Raw genomic sequence first — 21,363 nt, 5'->3', positions numbered from 1 at the left:
AGCACTATAATAAATGAAAGGTTTAGAAAGTCTCAAGAATTCATAAGAAAAGTAAAATTCCAAAAGTAACTCTATCCTAAAGCCTTATAAGAAAATATTAAGACTTCAAATGAAAGCCTTATCCCAAGTCCTTCTGAAAACAGGTGTGGGATAAATTAATATATAATTCAGAAACTAACCTCTTTTGGACATATAATTATCTAATTTCATCAATCCAACAAAATTTGAAACATACTTAATTGTTTATTCCTTTCATTTTTCATGACACTACTTCTTCCACAGGCAGTATGGTAGAGTGGAGAGTCCACGTTTTTTTTCCACTTACTAGCTTTCTAACCAAGGGCAAAATATTTAACATCCCCACCGGTCCCCACCTCGGCCACATCATCAATCTCCAAGTATCAATGTAAAGCAACTAACTCGTTGAATATAAGTTAAATGAACGTGACCTTCCTTCTTTTTACCTTTGGTTTGTGCGTAACACTTTGGTGTTAAGCCTTGCCAAAAGCTCTACCTATGAGATCTTTAAAGAACTGGCACAGGCTTGCTTAGTTTGATATTGGTATCGTGTGCTAATCTTTATAGGGTTTGCACCAGCTGAGATGAGAGAGTATAGATAACAGTGAAACTTGAAAATATTGCATTCATATTAGACAAAAAGTCAAAGTAGAAACATGAATAGCAACTTATATCTCTGCAATGATAGTAAGACGGGTGGCATGAACACGGTGAGGACACTGTGAGGCACAATGAGTTTCAGGAAGAAGAGTGTGCTAAAAACACTGGTCTAACTTTGCTTAACTCTTTTTCTCAGCGACTTAATAGAACCATTCCTCTACTGTTAAACACACACCTATATTTTTAGGTCAGCAGCATTCTGCAGACTAGAGTCTATAAAGCACTGCTCTAGTGTGTCAAAGATAATCTTTAAAAATGCCTTTTAAAAAACAACTTTTATAAATGATGGGAAAATGGAGGTTTAAACAACTTAAATGCATCAAGAGGTAGAATTAGAAGTAGGATCTGAAAGTTCTGATTCCTATCCTTGATCCTTCTATGAAACTTCTTAGAAGAATCTGAAATATTTCAAATTAAACAATTTGTTAACTAAGAGTTTTACACCTAACAAACACTTCAATGAGGTATAAGAAAAAAATCTTAAATATAAGGCTTTATTAATCAATTTAGGAAACATGCCTCAAAATCTCTTAATCACATAAAACCTAAGATATAATATCTCCTAATATTCTAAAGTTTAAAAAACAAACTTTTAAGTGGTTAACTATTCAACTATGTAAACCTAGTCTTCCTAGTGAAACTATACATATATGACAGCTTAAAAAAAAACACAAAAAACCTACATGGCAAACATTATCATAACAGGCAACAATACTATTAAATCACATACTAAACAACAGCCCTTTCAAGGTTATGAGAAAAATGGTATCACATACTAACATAAGAACCAATCTTTATCTATCATGATCATTTTAAATGAACATTAGGCAGAGATTTCATTTCTGGCCAAGATGGAATAACAGAGACCAGATTTATCCTCTTGTCTGAAACAACCAAGGAACTAGACTAAATACTCGTATATAAAACAACCATTTTTAAAGAATAGGGGGCAACAAAGGACAGTGATCCCTGACAGGCAAGAAACCAATAGGTGAGCCCTATTTTTATTGCCCTGGCTCGCTGCCTTGAGAAAGTTCAAGAGTGCTGTGCAGGGAGCAAAAACCAGGTAGAGCCAGGCAGCCTCTGTGATTGCGTTCAGGAGAAGGAGCCGAGAGCCCAGGAAGATCAAAGAGGCTAGAGTTCACAGGACAGAGTACTGAAGAAGAGAAAACATTACAGAATAAGGGCTGTGGAGGTTCCCCTTGAGTCCTCAGCTTTGTACTGATCAGTGCATGTGTGTGAAGAAGCTATCCAAGGCCAAGGAAAGAACTATAAGACAGGTCTAGGGGAAAAAGTGCCCAGAGCTTACACAGGGCTGGGATAGTGCCTCCCCGCTACCATCCACCAGACTGGAAAATGCCATGATTCCTGGAATACTGGGAAAACCCAGAGGATGAAATGGGGGTTAGCCCTGGTATAAACACTGATCCGGTCCTGTCTAACAAAGACCCAAAAACATCATGCTGTTTGCAAGTAACTTAATTGTATCCCACAAGAAAGCTCAATTAACATTTATAGGAACACAAAAATGGAAGGGGCAAAGGAAACTTTTCAGGATGATAGTTTTATTCACTTCTTGATTGTGGTGATGGTTTCTCAGGTATACACAAATGTCAAAACTTATTAAATTGGGTAACAAGTATGTGCTGTTGATTCTACATTAATTATGTCAACATAGTACAAAAAAAGAGCATTAATTAGATTAAACATTAAGTAGACTCTTGAATATCAATTTCCATTTGTATTTCTTTGTTGTACTTTTCCTGTAAAATATGCCAATGTTCCAAATTTTCTAAATTTCTAGTTTGAATCAATGTTTGCAAAAGTCAACTGAAGTCTTAAAAATGAAAACTGTTCCACATTTTATAAGTGACTTTAATAACGGAGTTAGGATTTTTATTATAAAATATGAAACTTCACAAAGTACTTATAACCATGAATAAATCTTCATCAAATTTGCTACATGCCTTGTGTAACATTACATACAAGAGGGCTAGCTAGCAATTTTTCCTGAAAGACATGTCGCAGCTTCAAAAAATAGACCACTCAGAAAGAGATACTACCTAGAAAAGGATTAAGGGTTTAAGGTCTACCAGCAAAGTACAACCTAGAACTCCCCCACTTCAGATGCTGGGACCCAGAAAGAAACAGACCACTGACCAACAGAGTAAAAGAATTCTGGGTTCTTCTGCCTCCAAGGCTTATACCCAAAACCCCGGGAAATGTGGCATTCTAAAAGCATCTTCACCCTTGGCACAGAAGCAATTACATCTAACTCCAAAATAAAACTTCAATTATTTGATATATCACAACAGACAGTTCAAAATTCAAGGCAAAATCTAAAATATGACATTTAGCTAAAAAGGCAGTAATTGTTGCACTTTCTTTCTGAAAGGCCTTCATTCAACAAGTATTGACTGAAGGCCTGCCAAATGCTAGGCATTGTTCCATGCAGTGGACATAATTTTTTCTGTTGAGGAGCTTTCAAAGGATATAAAAAGCCTACCTTTATTTTAAAAGCAAGTAAAAAAAAAAATTGACTGGTGTTGGGGTAATCTAAAAGATAGAAGCTCACAGTGAGCCTTGTCCAATACTTGATTTTGATAGGCTAGTGATCCATTCATCCTGCCCCCCCCCCCGGCCCCCAATTCCACTTGTCCTGGGTTTAGATCACCAAAACCTCTGGCCCAAAAGAACAGTCCCCAAATTACCTATTTCATCTCTTCTCACCTTCTCCAAATCATCTGCCATGTTATTGACAAAGTTATTTCTTAAAATACCTGCTGGTATTTATTTTCCTAGTCAAAATTTGACTCATTTTCCATTTTCTAAGAATAAACATTAAAATTTTGAAGTGTAACATACAAGGTTGTTCACAAATGCAGACTTTGGCGTTGTATCCCCAGTCATTCTATAAAATGAACCAACTCAGAGGTATAAAATATTGTTCCTCAGGGCCCTAGTTTTCCTGAGGTTAATCAGTTGGAAGAAAAGGGAGGTTAACTAGTTAGAGCACCAGAAATATGTCCTCTCTTCAACCTGAACAGAAATTTCATTTGAAAAAGGTGTTTGGAGATCCTAGATGGTGGAGTAGATAAATACTGTGCTTGCTTCATCCCATGAACACATCAAAATTACAACTAAATTATAGAACAATCAACCTAGAGAACCATCTGCAGTCTAGCTGAAGCTTCATTATTACTAAGAATATAAAACAGAAGCTACGTTGAGACTGGAAGCAGGGCTGGAGATGGCAAGTTGGCTGGGCCCACATCCATGTGTAATGGATGAAAACTGGGAGGGCTGTCTCGGCCACAGAGGTTTCCCCACGGAGGACCGAGGACCCCAGCCCCATACTGGGCTCCCAGCCCAGAGTGTTGGTGCTGGGAAGTGGAGCCCCCACGTCTTCTGTGAAAAACAGTGGGGATTCTGACCGTCTGGGTGGGAACGGAAGGCTACAGGAAGCCCAGATGTCCTCTGAAAGGGCCTGCACAGGCACTCCCACTCACCCTGAGCTCCAGTGGAGGGATGGTGACTCGGGGGCATCAAAGATATACTGGGGGCAGACTGAGATGTGTGGCTTTGAGTGAAGGCTGAAAGATAGTCGCCATTTTCCCTATGTGGGGTCCTCTCCTATGCAGCTGGCAGGCAGGTACCATCTTTCCTGTGTTGAGCCTGCCCCCACAGGCCAAATGTGAACCTGAATTGGTCTGGTGAGCTCGGCTCCCTCCACCCTGGTGACTCACTGAGACCCCACTATACCCAACTCCATACCACAGGAGGCTTTATCAGCAGCTGAACCTTACAAGAGCCGGCAACCGGCAGAAGGCCTCAGTGTGTCCTAAATTTTTGCGGAGATACCACAGACTCGGTATTGGGGCAGCCATCCTCGGTTTGCAGCGTGGCCTCTCCCAGGTGCCTCCAGGTCCAGCACAGGCAGCGACCAACCGTGGATCACTCTGTAGCTCCCCGACTGGTCACAGGCAGTGGGTGACCTGGGCCTACACCAGAGCCCCACCCAAGAGGCCCTAGAACCAACATACTGAGACGCTGGCTTCTGACCACAGCAGAGCACCACCCAATTAGCCCCAGAAGTGGCATACACAAAGGGAGATCTCAACAAGCACCAGAGCCCACTCCCTGTGATAACTGCCTCCCACAGTCAATCAGCCTCAGGGTCAATCCCATCTACTGATATGCCAATAGCAATCAGGGTTCAAATGTAACAGAAGGGCACACAAAACCCACCCAAGGAACACTGCTGGAGCACCAAGCGCAGGTGACCAGGGAGACTGTGCCACTGGGCCCCACAGGACACCTAGTAAATAAGGCCACCCAGTCAAGCCTTAGAGACGTACAGCCCTACCTAATGCACAGCAACAAACAGGAAACCAAAATGAGGAAACAAAGAATTACATCCCAAATGAAACAATAGGAGAAAACTCCAGAAAAAGAACTAAATGAAATGGAGGCAAGCAGCTCAAAACACTGGTTATAAGGGTTACAAGGATTCTCAAGGATTTAGTGAGAACTTCAACAAAGAGATAGCAAGCACTAAAAAATAATAATGATAAATAAAACAGATATGATAAAAAAAGAACCAGTCAGAAGTGAAGCAGACAATAACTGAAATGAAGGATGCACCAGAAGGAATCACCAGCAGACTAGATGAAGCAGAGGATCAAACCAGCGATTTGGAAGACAAGGTAGCAGAAAACACCCAATCAGAACAGCAAAAGGAAAAAGCATCCAAAAAAGTAAGGATAGTTTAAGAGACCTCTGGGACATCAAGCATAACAACATTTGCATCATAGGGGTTCCAGAAGGAGGAGAGAGAAAGCAAGGGATTGAGAACCTACTTGAAGAAACAATGACTGAACACTTTCCTAACCTGGTGAAAGAAATAGACATACAAGCCCAGGAAGTGCAGAGTCCCAAAAGAGACGGACCCAAACAGGCCCACAAAGAGACACATTATAATTAAAATGGCAAAGTTTAAAGACAGAGAGAATCCTAAAAGCAGGAGGAGAAAAGCAACTAGTAACTTATACGGGAACTCCCATTAGGTTGTCAGCTGACTTCTCAACAGAAACTATGCAGACCAGAAGGGATTGGCACAAAATATTTAAAATGAAAAGCAAGAAACTATAACCAAGACTACTCTACCCGGCAAGGCTATCATTTAAAATCGAAGGGCAAATGAAGAGCTTCCCAGACAAGAAAAAGTTAAAGGAGTTCATCACCACCAAACCAGTATTACAAGGAATGTTACAGAGCCTTCTTTAAGATGGAAAAAAAAAAAAGAGAGAGATCAAAAATATAAATAATAAGGGCCAGCCAAGTGGCTCAGTTGGTTAAGAGCACGAGCTTTCAGCAACAGGGTCGCCAGTTCAAATCCCACATGGGCCAATGAACTGCGACTGAGCTGAGCTGCAGCTGAGGATGGCTCAGCTGGTGAGAGCACGTGCTCCTAACAACAAGGATGCATGTTCGACTCCCACATGGGATAGTGGGCTACGCCCACCTGCAACTAAGATTGAACATGGCACCTTCAGCTGAGCGGCCGCGAGTTGTCGACGGGCAGCTAGATGGCGACTGGACTTGGAGCTGAGCTAGCTGCGCCCTCCACAACTAAGATTGAAGGACAACAACTTGGCTGTTCCCCTTCCCCAATTCCCCAATAAAATCTTTAAAAAATATACATGAATAATAAAATACCAATAGCTACATATCTATCAATAATTACTTTCAATGTAAATGGATTAAATGCTCCAATCAAAAGACACTAGAGGGCTAAATAGAAAAGAAAACAAAACCCTTACATATACTGCCTACAAGAGACTCACTTCAGATTGAAAGACACACACAGACCTGAAAGTAAAGGGATAGAGAAAGTTATTTCATGAAAATGGGAATGAAAAAAAATCTAGAGTAGCAATACTTACAACCAGACAAAATAGACTTTAAGACAAGGCTATAACAGAGACAAAGAAGGACTCAGTAACCCCACTTCTGGGTATTTATCTGAAGAAATACAAAATGCTACTTTGAGGGGGGGTGTGTATCCACATGTTCACTGCAGCATTGTTTACAATAGCATAGACAGATGAATGGATAGAGAGGAGGTGGTACATATATACAATGGAATATTGTCAGCGATGGAAGGGAATGGGTTCTTGCCACCTGCGACAGCATGGATGGACCTGGAGGGTATTGTGCTGAGTGGAGTATGTCAAAACAAACAAACAAAACAGAAACACACTCAGATACAGAGAACATTTTGATGGTTGCCAGATGGGAGGAGGGTTGAGATGGTGGGTGAAAAAACGGAAGGGTTTAAGAAGTACAAATTGGTTGTTACAAAGTAATCATGGGTGATAGGTGAGAGGGGGGTTGGGAGTGAAAAAGGTGAAGGGATAAAGGAGTACAAATTGTTAGTTACAAATAGTCATGGGGATGTAAAGCAAAGCATAGGGAATATAGACAATAATATGGTAACAGCTATGTGTAGTGCCAGGTGGGTACTAGACTAGTCTGGGGGATCACTTCTTAAATTACATAAATGTCTAAACCACTATGCTGTACACTTGAAATATAAACTAATATTAATATTAACAGTAATTCAAAAATTAAAAAAGAGAGGAAAAAGGTGAAGGGAATAAGAGGTTCAAATTTCCAGGTATGAAACTAATAAGTCATGGGGATGTAATGTACAGCATAGGGAAATATAGTCAATAATACCGTGCTAGCGCAGTACGGTGTTGGATGGTTGCTGGACTTATTATGGTGATCACTTCTTTAGGTATAGAAATGTTGAATAACTATGGTGTATACCTTAAACTGATATAATGTTGTATGTTAGCTATACTTTTTTAATAAAAATCTTAAAAAAAGAAAAAAGTGTTAAAGGAGACAGTTCAGAAAAAGAAACACAAATGGCGTTTTAAGCATATTAAAAGATATGCAACATCACTCATAATGCAAATTATAACAAGAGAGTTTTAACCAATCAGACTGGCAAAGGTTGAAAACAAAAAAAGCCGATAATATGCAATGTGGGAAGATATAGGGAAAGAAGTACTCTTCATACACCGCAGAAATGAGTATAGATAGCTAAAAAGCCTTTGTGGAGGGAAATTTGGTAACATCTATCAAAATTTAAAATGCCTCAGATATGAACCTCCTGACTCAGATATTTCATTCTAGGAATTGATCCTACAAATGACATCCACACAATGCTATTTCTGGAAGGAAGATATCAGAATCAACCTAAGGATTTGCCAAAGGGGATTTACAGAAACTTTTTATCAAGACAGATACTATACATCCACGTAACACACTGCTTTGCAGCTACTCCAAGGACGATGTAAAGGATGTGCTGACATGGCATGCGTGATCTTTAAAATATACTGCTAGGTAAAGTATGCCATGATTTGCATTTCCAGCAACTCTCTCTGTCAAAAGAGATTCACACATATGCGTGAGCACATATGAGTGTGTGAGAAAAAAATTTCTGGAAGAATACATAAGAAATTGTTAACAGTGTTTGACTAAGTGAAGGAAGACTTGAGATCAGAAGTGGAAAGAAAGACTTTTTTTTCCACCATATACTCTTGTATTTTTTGAAATTTTTTTTGTAATTTTTAACATGGGTATGAATTACTTTTTCAAAAGAATATTTCACAACTTTAAAAAAAACATATGAGAAGATGTCCCATTTCAGCAAAAATTAGAAAACTTCCAAAGCAAAATTTTTAAAGTTCCATTCTAATCACTTTATTCTTTCTTCCCTAGGTAGGCTTTGTGCATTAATGATGATAAAGCTTACTTATGCCGTTCATGAAATATGATCTCTTCCCACAACCTGTCATTTTTGTCTCAAGCCACACTCATCTTTCAAGGCCTACAAGGCTCGAAAATCACACAGCAAGTCACCAAAGATTCAGGATTTAATAATTCTATTTCTAAGTCCATAATTTGTTCGTTCATGACATCATACCATCTCCCTACCGTCTCCCTAAAAGCAAAGTCAAGGATGGTGTCTAATACATCCAGCACCAAGCACACTGCAAGCACTCAACAAATGTTTTTTGAAAGAATAATAAATGCATGTGAGAGGCAAAGAGAATTCCTTAAAGCGTGAATGAACAACTCATTTCTGTATTGGATATCTAGGAACATGGAGGCACAAGACCAATAAAAGAATCATATAATCACTTTTAGACAATGACAGCAACTACAGTATAAAAGCTTGAATTGTAACCTATGGATGAGGATAAAACTGAACTTTCCCACCTTTAAGTGGATACATTAAAGTTGCTTTGGAAAAGTGAACTGTGATGTCTTCTACATAATAATTTAACTATTTAATGGAAGTACAGTCTTCCCCTACTAGATTTATTAGTTTTAGTTCTTAGATGGCTTTGTTATCTCCCTCAATGTCTATGACGGTGCTTTCCAGGGATAGAGTAACAGAGACAGTATCTTTATTCTTTTTTTTTTTTTTGGTGCACCATTCCTGGAAGTACTGCAATACCAGGTCGATGCGTGGAATGGATGGGGCAAGCTCCTATTCCATCTCTTAATTCCAAAAATCCATTTAATATATTATTGTCCTCGGATAGAGGACGTATCAGATATTAAAACAGTATCTTTATTCTTAGTAACACCAACACTGATGGCTCATGAAATATACTCAATAAACATTTACAGAAGAATAGAAGAAACTGAGAGGTTAAAGATAATATTTGATGACAGAATACATTTAGCAAAGCTGAATTTAGTCACCTTGTTCTGAATGTTTGCTTAACTAACAATTAAGGGATTTAGTTACTACCACTTCATACATAGTCTGTGAAGGGAATCATTTAAGTTTCTCTTTTAGCCAGGCCTAAAGCCATGAAATGTAGAAAGTACTACAAAAACAGAACAATATTTAATTACATATTACATTAGATCTTGAAAAAGTGAAATAATTTATTAAAAACATCAACTTAAACTGACACAAAAGTAAAATGTTTGTCTCCCAATTCCAAAAAAACAAATGACAAGCTATTGATTTTTAACCTAGTATGAGAAAAATATATGAAACTCAAACTTTTTTCAGAAACTTGATTTCACTTTTTCAATACATGGCTGCATGAAAAATGAATACCTTTGAAACTATGGAGAAGTTTTATAACTGAAATAAGTACATGAGAAAATCTTCAGGAAACGAGAAATGATGCTTTTCATAAGAGATTGTTTTATTAAGACAGATGGCAAACCATCTGGATAGTTAAGATTAGACAATTATTCAAAACTTTCCAATTTTAACTTTCTTTTTATTGGAAATATCTAGAAAAAAAATTAACAGAAACTGTTTCTTGTTTTAGTTTGTTTTTTAAAACAGGTAGGCTTGCAGCTATGCCAAAACTTTTCCCTGAATTTTCTATATTCTAAGAATCTTCACAAAATAATGAATCCTTGCCATTCAAATATCTACCAAAAAAAAAATTTTGGTAGAAATTTCCCCGGGGTACCATATTATAAGCACAAATGTAAACCATTTCACAATATATACATTTGATGTCAAATCACTGGATTGTGTAACAAACTTACATAATGTTACTGGTCAACTGTATCTCAATAAAGCCAGAAAAAAAACCTATCATTTAAGCAATATATGTAAGTATTACCATAAAATAACAGGAGGGGTAAGCAGAGGACAGAGATTCATGACCAATAAATGCCTGGGATAAATGCTATCTAGAAATTGCACACTTCAATATTAAATAATTTCTCAACTTAGCATAAATAATTTATTTAAAATGAATCAAATTACTTATGTTCAATTATTGAATATTTCTGCATTTTGTAATCCAAAATCATATATTATAGCTTTTTAAAAATGTGCATTTTTAATGAACGACTTGCCAAATAAGAGAAAACATTCATGTATTTGTATTATGGGTTAATATAAGAATTTCTCCTTTCATTAAAAAAAAAATTCAAATTCAAACTGTTTTTATTATTTTTTTTATTCTAAAAATATATTTTCTTTTAGTAGGCATATGGGTGCATGGACATAATAACATAAAACATTAAAATACCTAACAGGTTATCTAAATTCGCTCTTAAATTTTTCATTTAGTAAGAGGTAAATCTAAAGGGAAGCCATTATACTAATAGTAAACTAAAATGCTTTCAACAATAAGAACTTTTTTTCACCAGGATATTTTTAAAACAAATAATATTATATAAGTATATTGGGAACAAATATTCTGTCCTGTAAACTATAAATATTTGTTCAAAGTTAAGATAAAGACACAGTAAAACCTTGGTTTACGAGTAACTTGGTTTGTGAGTGTTCCACAAGACAAGCAAACATTTCTATTAGGTTGGTGCAAAAGTAATAGCAGTTTTGCACCAACCTAATAATACATTTTAACTTAGTAAACAAGCAATGTCTTGCAATATGAGTAGGTTTCCGAAATGAATTATGCTCGCAAACCGAGGTATTACTGTATTTACATTTTTCTTTAAATATATATATACACACACACACACACACACACACACACACACACAGAAACACACACACATATGTATGTATGTGTGTGTGTGTGTATTTATATATTTTTTTCCTTATGCAGGTATAAGGCAGAAAAAAGCAAAATCAAAACAAAACACCTTCATTAATTCCATATACTAATAACTGAAATGACTTCTTTTCATTAAGACAACTAAAAAAATATCACTACACAAACAAGTCAAGTTTACTATTTCCTAAACTTCAACAAAATATTAAAAAAACACTGAGCTCTGCTGGGCTTTTATGCAAGCACATAAAATTCTTTCTTTCCTAATTTCAGCTAGCTTCTTTCTAACTAAGGTATTTCATAAGTCAAATTTTACTAGAGTTTAAAATCTATTTTAAAAAGTGACCCAACATGAAAAATTTAAAATAAGAAAAAACATGGTTCCATATGTATTTCTCCAGTATTTCAAAATGAATTAATTTTGCCTTTTGAAATAAACTTCGCGTGATCGTCAGGACAATCAGCGAACTTACAGTGTTAGTTGGATCTTCATGTAAAATTCGATCATATAGCTGTATAGCATCATCGTATCTATTTAAAAAGAAAAACAAACATCAAGATTAAACTGGCAGAGCTTTAAATGCATTTACAATTGTTACCCAAGTTTCTTCCCTTCATATAACAGTAAAAGTTTACTACAGTGCCCTTTTTTAAACAAAAAAGTAATGTATAAAGTAAAACTCATTTCAAAAACATAGTGATTTAATTTGACCTAAATACAAAAGTAAAAACTAGTGGCACAAACAGGGTACTTTTGTGGTCCAGGATACACCTAGAATTGCAGCCAATAAAACATAAGAATAAGTTTAACAAATACATTCACAAGAAAATGATCTACGTATTAAATCTCCTTTAATGAATATTTATAATAGCTTTTCTTAGTTGAGCTGGTTCAGTCAATTCATTAAGCACTTATTAAGTATGCATATGCAATACTCTTTGCTGGGTTAAAATCTCATAAGGGAAACAGTTAACAAATTTATCAAATGAAAAAATAATCAACTATGACAGCATATAACTAAGAAGCCAAAATTAACATTATGTGATAGAGTCAAAGGGAAGGATACATCAGAAATGACATAAAGAACTTGACCTAACTATGTGCTCTTATATATGGTAATCTTGATTGGGGAGCAAGGAAATAGCTGAGTGAGTCTGAAATTCCTTCCTAACCATATTCACAACCCCCAACTCCTTTCTCATCAATTTCTCCACTTCTGAATACAGATCTTTAGAGAAAGCAAAATATAGTGTGTTTAAAAACTTTTATAGCAAGTGTTTCTAAGCTAGGAATAACAGATACATTCTTGAGATCTATTCGTAAGTTCCCTATGAGAAATTTTTAATTTCACATTTTTCTCTTAATGATGTCTGAATGATATCTCTTAATGACAGATATATTCTGTATCATCATGATGAAACATCTTTTAACTGAACACTGCCCCACAATTTTAGTGCCCAAGCCTGTATTTGTGATTATGACTACACCAATAGGTAAGAATACTTTACCTGTAGCAGACTACTGAGAAAAATAAAAGTAGACAATTTGTAAATGTATCCATACTATGTGAGAGTCAAACTGCATCTCTGCACAATAAGTCAATCAGACTTAGCAATACTTCAAATAACGAAAATCAGTTTGGGGCCGGTCAAGTAACACGTTGGTTAAGAGTTGGCTTGGGACACCAGCTCTGAGCAGAAGGGCCCCGGTTCGGATCCCACATGGGCCAGTGACACTGCGCCCTCTACAGCTAAGATGGTGAACAACAGCTCGACCTGGAGCTGGGCTGCTGTGACTCACCGGCGATCCAAAAGTGGAGGAAAGAGGAATTCAACCCTTTTTCCTATTTATTGCGTCACTGCTTAGCTGGGACATCTCACCTCATCTCCAGCTGCCTGCAGACTGGGATTTTTTCCACTGACTTCCTGAGTTCTCTCTCAGCCTCCAGACTAGGGCTCAGACTGAATTACAGCACCAGCTTTCCTGGGTCGCTAGCTTGCACATGGCAGATCCTGGGACTTCAATGCTTCCAAAATCGAGTGAGCCAACTTCTCATAATAAATCTCCATTTATATATGGTTCTGTAAACACACACACACACACACACACACACACACACACACACACACACACACACGGTTCTATATCCTATTGGTTCTGTTTTCCTACAGAATCCTGACTAACACACTGAAGGTCCACAAAAACGTACTTCAGTCAGCAATGTTCTCATACCTACCTGTTTATTCACCTGCAGAGCTTTTTAAAGAAAAATCTGGATTACATTCCAAAGACAGACTGATCTCCCCAAAGTGGGGACCAGGTAACTACATATTTTTTTAAATACCACACATCATTCTAATTTACACAATCATGTATGAGAATCAATGATCAATGGTCTTATGTAACAGATACATAATAGCCACTCTTTCAGATAAAAACAGTAAAACCTAAGTAAAATGGTGATGTGGTTTTCAATTAAAGAATAAGGCTTTAAAAAAATCAAAGTTCACTAGGTTTCTTAGAAAACCTGAGTTAATACTTAAAAATAAATTATTGCTATCATAACAATTTTTTATGTTTGGAAATAGGGTAGAGAAATAGTAACTATTAAAATGTGTGCTTTGGAAACAAGTACCTCTCAAATCTTTACAACGTACTTTTAAAAATCATTTATCTTGGACTTTGGGATGTGTTTTGCTAGTCACATTATTTTAAAAATGGTCTAGGAATTCATACTACTTTAAGTAAAACAAAAAGTAGTAAAAGAGTAGAACACTGATTCAAGAGAAAGCCTTTGTAAATTTCTTCCATTCTGTCCTCTGACTCAAAATTAGTTTCTGCTAACCTAAACTATAATATTTTATTTATTTTTCTTTACCTATGCCCTTTGCTTACTTACACAGAGGATCCAAAGACATTAAAATGTACACACACACACAGACATATAAGCCAAAGAGTAAAGGCATTGAGAAAAATTTTATCAATACATCTAGCATGACAAAAACTACTATAATCGAAGTACAAGTTAACTCTGTCTTACTGTCTTTGTCTTACTTACCTAAAACACCAAGCTAAAACAAGTAATAAGCTAATCCTAAAATTCACGTGTAAATTCCAAGGACTCAGGACAGACCAAAAAAGAACAAAGTTGAAGGACTCACAGTGCCCAATTTCAGAACTTACTACAAAGCTACAATATCAGTGTAGAATCAATATGGCATGGGATATGATACACACATAAACCAATGGAATAGAACCAAAGCCCAGAAATCAGCCCACACATTTACATTCAACCGATTTTCAACAAGGGCACCAAGACAAGTAAGGAAAGCACAATCTTTTCAGCAAATGGTGCTAGAACAACTGGATATTCACATGCAGAAGAATGACGCTGCACACCTACCTCACACCATAAAAAAGATTAACTCATAAATATTAACATATAAAAAATGGGTCAAAGGGCCGGCCGAGTGGCTCAGTTGGTTAAGAGCACGAGCTCTGAGCAACAGGGTCGCAGGTTCAATTCCCACATGGGCCGGTCGGTGAGCTGCACCCAAGCTGAGCTGCCGCTGAGTTGCCAATAGGTAGCAGGATGGCTCAGCTGGTGACAGCATGTGCTCCTAACAACAAAGCTGCAGGTTCGACTCCCGCATGGGATGTTATGCCCCCTCACAACTAAGACTGAACACGGCACCTTCAGATGAGCTGCCACGAGCTCCCGACGGGCAGCCGGGTGGCAACTGGACTTGGAGCTGAGCTAGCTGTGCCCTCCACAACTAAGACTGAAGGACAACAACTTCCCCATCTGTTCCCCATCCCCAATTCCCCAATAAAATCTAAAAAAAAAGAAAAAGAAAAAAAATGGGTCAAAGACCTAAATATAAAAAATATAAAACTATAAAAGTCTTAGAAGAGATAGGTATCTTTGTGACCTTGGATTAGGCAATGGTTTCTAGATAACGACACCAAAAGTACAAGCAACAACAAATGAGCTAGACTTCATAAAACATCAAAAATTTCTGTAAATAAACACCAGTAAGCAAGTGAAAAAGACAACCCACATAATACCAGAAAATTTTTACAAATCATGTATCTGATAAGGAACTTGTACCAGACTATATATAAAGAAGTCTTACAACTAAATAATAAAGAGACAAATAATCCAATTTAAAAACAAAACATATGAATAGACGTTTCTCTAAAGAAGAAATGTACAAACTGCCAATAATTGTATGAAAAATGCTCAGCTTTCTGTTTCCTGGACCAGCTTGTAAAGACCTTGGGAGTCAGGACCCCAATTCTCTAGACCAGAGGTGATAAGTAGATTACACTCTCAGGTCAAATCCTACTTATCGGGAGTACGTGCCAGGATTTCAGCTGAGAAGCACTCTAACACTACTTTGAAGCTCAGTAGCAAGACATCTCATATAATCAATGTTGTTGCCATGGGTGTAGAAGAACCTTAAAGACAGGTCCCACGTTTGCAATTTTCAAACATTTACAAGATTCATACTATTTACAAGACTCAGTTACCTTTCCATGGCTTCAAATCTCATGCCAGTCAGTCGCTTGACTCTGTGACTACCAGGGAATTGTCTTCTCAACTCTTGAAGACAAAACTGAAAAAATAATTCATAAAAAAGACATAAAGAGTAGTAATTACATTACATATACTAAATGGGCTACAAAGAATGACCTATTTAGGTCTTCACTGTATCTTAACTAATTTCTTTTGTGTGATAATGATATGAAGTGAAATGAATCAGTGATGAATAATGGGGTGAAGGAAGAACTCTGAAATTATAATGAGAGCAACAATCAGTTCTCAGACACTGACCATGCTGTTAACAGGAAAAATGAGCAGATCATGACACCCATTAATAACTCTTCAAATACCATTACCATATTACTCCTTAAAAACTGCCTACATAATGTGTTAGGCCCCACTTAAATTCCTACAATAGTTTCCTGGTCTTTTCTTCCTAACTATTGCATAAGCATTCTCTTGATAAAAAATTAAGTTCTTTGGTTGTACTCTCAAGTCCCTAGCAAGTAATACTAACATTTTCATTTTTCCCTTTTGAAATCACATATTAATTAATCATCTTGTCAGTATACATATCCTAATTTGGGGTCATAAAATACAGACACCATATCTAATAAGTACCAATCTCCTTTAGGCAAATATCCATAATTCACCCACCAACTCATCTAAATAAGTCATCAAGTATTTATTGAGTACCTAATATGTTCTCAGCAACATTTGAGGGATTTTAAGTGTCTTGAACGTGCTACAAATGGTAACGGTTATAAAAATGGTCCATTCTAGTGCCCCAAAGCATAGTTAATTATTAACCAATAATAAAATAAGTTTTAACATGATTTGGAAATATAGCTTCAAAGTCTGTGGCAAAAAATTTGCCACACTAAGAAAAATGTCCAAGTTAGTCAAAACTGAAGGTAATGTTTATTTACTTCTTTGACATCATGCAAAACTCATATTACTAGGTCAATCAAGCTACCTGTGTAGAAATTCTGAATCATTAAAAAATACTGTGTTACCAAAAACATTATCTAATATGATCTCTTGCCTTATCAATATTATCATCTAATTTGATCCCCTACATTATCAAATAGCATGTAGCTATTTAAATAAAAAATTCAAAATTTCCCTCAAGATATAAGCTGCCACCTCTATGGGTATTCAAAAGACTATGTGTCAGAGGTTCTAAAGGTAATCCAAAAAAAGTTTAGTGGAATATTCTTTACCACTGGCAGCTCCACTGGAATTATGTATATTGCCAACCTCATGTAATTTGAAAAGGATAATGCTAATTCAGACATGCATATATTCTCCTGGTATTTCTACTTTCTGTTTTTGTGTAATCCTTTTTTGGCTTAAATGAGGAAGCAGCATGAAACAGGACTTAAGAACTTAACAAGTATGGGAGCAAAAGAACAGAAACTTCTGCTTTCTGATTTATAAAATGAATACAATGATAACATGAAACACAAAGCAAGAAGTAATTAAGAAAATTAAATAAAGCATGCTGTAAAGCATTTCACATAGTGTCTAGCAGATGAGTGTTCAAAATACAGGTATTATCAGTGTTTAATTTAAAAGCAGTATTAGTATTTTAAGTCATGTTCTGTTCATGGTAGGGTTTTTCTAATAATTTAAGATATGCATTTACAATATATGCTATGAAAAATCATTCAACCCAAAAGATAAACTTGTTTTAAACTATCTGCTTCTTATTGTAAATGCTATCACAGCATCATTCACCTGGTAAGCAGATAGCCTTCACCAACTAATTTAACCTCATCGGTAAACTGGGATACTAATATATCTACTTCTCAGGATTGTTAAAAAGATTTAAGAACATACTGTGTTCCCAAGTAGTACCTAGTTAGTCCTATCCACTCTTGAGTAGCATTGAAAACCAGCTGTAGAAAGCATTTTATACAAGCCATAACCTAAGTCTTAAATGCTTATATGTAATTCATGAAGCATAGTAAATATAAAATAAAATATAATTAAATACCTACCAATGCCAAGTCATCCCGACCGTAGTCTAGGGCCGCAATCATCACCTGTTCGTATATGATCCAAACTAGATAGAGAAAACAACTAAATTTAATGTAAAAAATTTCCCAACAGAAACCAGATAATGAATTCTTCCAGTTTCTGATATTTTAGAGACTAGTACTTATAACTGAAAATTGATTTATTGTATTATATCTGCAATTAAGGAAAGAAAGCATCCTTATGTGCTTCCAACAATGTAAAATAATTTAATATCTTTTCAGGTTAAAAAAATCTCCAATTATTTAATACCTTTACTGTTCTAAAAGATCCTTTATGAAATACATTATGACCAGACCAGGAATGCAATCCTCTGAGCTTTAAAACAAAAATCCTATCTGATAGCTTCACTACCAGCAATTTTAAATCCTTCTCAAAATAAAGTATCATTAGACTTCCTGAGACCTTTTTTTAAAAGTGATAAATCATTGATAGATTGATATGAACAGCAGAAAAACATAAAAGATGTTTTTTTTAAAAACTAAGAACAGTAAGTGGACATGTGCTAAGCACAGGTATAATAAATTAAAGGACTTACTATCATCTCCAAGCCTAGAAGCATATTCATTAATTAATTCCTCTCCAACTTCCACAATTTGTTCGCTATTTCGTGAGTTTTCTTCTCTCCATTTTCTCATTTTATCTCGCATTTCTGAAAAGAATAAACTTATTATATATTGACAAGATGAAATCAACTACTTTGGTAAAGAAAATAAATTCACATTAATATAAAAGTCTGTGTATCTCAAACTTCATAAAGCAGAAAATCAATTTAACAAAAGAAACCGATCCTTTGGAAGACTGAAAATGCACTATAACAGGTATTACAACTATCTTTAAAAGTAATGAATGGCATGGGTCGGCTACAAAGACCCTCTATCCCTTTAAGCAATCATGGATCTTAACCTTTTTGAGGTTACAGACAACGTTCAGAATTTTATAAAAGCTAGGGATTATTTTCTCAAAAAAATGCATAAAATTATACATAGAAATCTCAAAAAGCTCAAGCTGCTTCTGAAGTTCACCCATTGACTCAAGAATATAAAATTTTCTTAATTAGGGTATCATATTAGGCTATAAACACTGAAAGAATATTCATCACAAAGCTTTCTTAGTAACAGCATTACTAAAACAGTACATAAAATATATAGATAAACAACTATGCAAGGAAATAAACTGCAAAAAAAAAGGATTCTTTTGATTCTATTTACAATAAGGTATAAAATGAAACGTAAAGTCAAAAGCACTAGCAAACAACAAAAGTCAAGAGAACTCAGAATATTGTAATACAAGAGAAATATGAGTTTCCAAGGATAGCATTTTAATAAAAGAAATAATAACTGGGGGAAAAAAAGGAGTACTTAATCCAGTAAACAAAAGACCCCTTTTCTATATAGTTAAGGTAGAATTAATTGTCCAATTCACCAATCACATACATGCTTTCTTACTCTTACCTCTGATAATTTTACATACTCATCTGAAGTACCACCTTCTTCCTTCTACAGATGCTGAACAGATTTAAAAAGGTGAATTACTTGTTGAACAGATGAGTTAAACAGACAATACGCTAGGTCCCTAGGGAATAAATGTAAGAGAAGCACATAGGGTTTTCACCACTTTTACAAGCATTACCTGAGTCCCTACAGTTCGAAGTCTACAAAAGAAAACAAAAATCCTAAGATGAAAATAGACCTTAACTGAATTTATAAAAAATGGTCTTAGAAAATTATTACAAATTAACATACAGTTGATTCCTTCTACTGAAACCTAGAAATCAGCTTGACTTTCACTCTGAACAGAAAGTAACCTTGAACTGAATCTTAGAGATTGAAGAGGTATTCAGCAAGCAAACAAAAAAGTAGGTTATTCCACACAGAAGGAACTCCTGGTAGTTAGAATTAAAGAAACAGATCAGAAGGTGAGTGGGTAGGAAGTAGGAAGATTAAGTTACTACAAAGCCTTACATTTCATGCAAAAGAAGTGGAAGTTTATTTTTGTAGGTGCAGAAGAACAACTAAACATTAAGCAAAAGGAAAGCAGCATGATCAAATCTACATGGTAGAAAATGGCCCAAGTTCTTCAATAGATAAATTGTAAGGAAAAACAAGAGAATGGGAACCTAAATATCAAGAGACTTTTAAAATGTATCAAGCTTTATAAAACATTGGCAATACTAAAGCATAGTGTCTAGGGATATATGTATGCATTTGGAGAATAAAATTATTTTAAAATGCAAGGACGTATTTACTAGAAAAGTCAGGATAATGGTTGTTGATGAGAAGAGGGGAGTTGTGGTTGGGATGAGGCACGTGGAAGGAACCTCTGGGGGGATGGTAAAGTTCTATTTCTTGACCTGGGTGGTAGTTTAGAGGGCGTTCATTTTGCAATAAATAATTCAGCTGTAAATTTGTTTGTGTAATTCTCTTTCCATTTTATTTTATAATAAAAAGATGCTGAGAATGAAAGTGGGAAGGGCAGGGCAGGGCAGGAGGGGAAGGAAGAAGGGATGGAGCGGGGAAAGGGAAGAGAAAGAAAGGGGGTGGGGGGAGAGGGAGAGAGAAAGAAGAGCAGAGTCCTTTAAAATATAGATGGAAGAAAACCGTTTGTCTTTTACCAAATAAAATATTGGAAGGTTCAAAAAATATTTAAGTTGAGTAGCAATAGAATTTCCTTGAAATTCTGACACACAAGTTTATTAACTAAACAGTTTTAAAATACAGAGCTTATGTTTGCTGGAAATAACCTCAAATCTCTCATAAAAACTGTTACTATACATATTTCATAATCTGAAAATCAACCAAAACCACCATGGAGATATATTTTCCGTGCTTGGTTAAAAACACATGGTTCTTGACATGAAGATCCCAAGGAGGAAAGTTAGACTGCAAAAGAATTAGCAAACACAAATGCCTTTCAGACAAGAGCAGCTTAAAACACACACATACAAAAACCCCATACATCTCCAAGCTTTATCCCATTAATTAACTCATCAAATTTTATAGCTGCATAAGGTTTTACTACTAAAGGAATATAATAGCAACAGTGTCGCTCATTTAATCACAGATATAAAACTAATGTTGGGAAAAAACCCAACAAAATCTATTCACTTAGCAAACAGAAATCAGAAAAAAAAAAAGTGCTACTGTATTTAAATCCAGTGATGAATATCTGACTGAAAATATTCTCTTAAAAACGAGGTTAGGAACGTAGGATCAAAACAAAGTAGCAGCATACTGTCTATCTATAAAGCTGTTGGGTTTTCTGTCACCCTAGTGTATTTATTTAATCCATATTTTCATACAGTTAAGATCCATTTCTACCCACAGGATACTTCTGACACCAACTGTTTTGGGGGGTAGTTTTCCCCACACCAACCAATTCTCCAACTCTCTGAACATCAACTGGGTGTCCAATAATACAATTCAGTTTTGGCCCCAACTACAGGGAGTTAGTTAGCATCAGACCCCACAGGTTAAGGGCTCAGTCCCATCACACTGCCCCCACCTCAGACACCAATC

The 21,363-nt window shown here is 35.9% G+C and overlaps 1 protein-coding gene across 2 annotated transcripts in view; it reads right to left on the bottom strand.

The window, feature by feature from the left end:
- EMC2 (ER membrane protein complex subunit 2) overlaps positions 1–21,363 on the bottom strand; it is a 44,895-nt gene that overhangs the window by 19,706 nt on the left and 3,826 nt on the right. Inside the window, exons 2-6 of one of the 2 annotated variants that reach the window (XM_019624576.1) lie at positions 19,300–19,353; positions 18,384–18,497; positions 17,809–17,873; positions 15,793–15,878; positions 11,732–11,789 (exon numbers count right to left, since the gene is read on the bottom strand). In XM_019624576.1, the coding sequence (XP_019480121.1) occupies positions 11,732–11,789; positions 15,793–15,878; positions 17,809–17,873; positions 18,384–18,495 (321 nt within the window). In that variant the 5' untranslated portion in view covers positions 18,496–18,497; positions 19,300–19,353. The remainder of the gene's footprint in view (positions 1–11,731; positions 11,790–15,792; positions 15,879–17,808; positions 17,874–18,383; positions 18,498–19,299; positions 19,354–21,363) is intronic. The other variant, XM_019624575.1, reaches the window with a different exon arrangement.

The sequence above is a fragment of the Hipposideros armiger genome, unplaced genomic scaffold (genome assembly GCF_001890085.2).
Source record: "Hipposideros armiger isolate ML-2016 unplaced genomic scaffold, ASM189008v1 scaffold_593, whole genome shotgun sequence".
Classification (NCBI taxonomy): domain Eukaryota; kingdom Metazoa; phylum Chordata; class Mammalia; order Chiroptera; family Hipposideridae; genus Hipposideros; species Hipposideros armiger.
The sequence above is the reverse complement of the archived record's forward strand: the minus strand, read 5'-3'. Positions and strand labels throughout refer to the sequence as shown.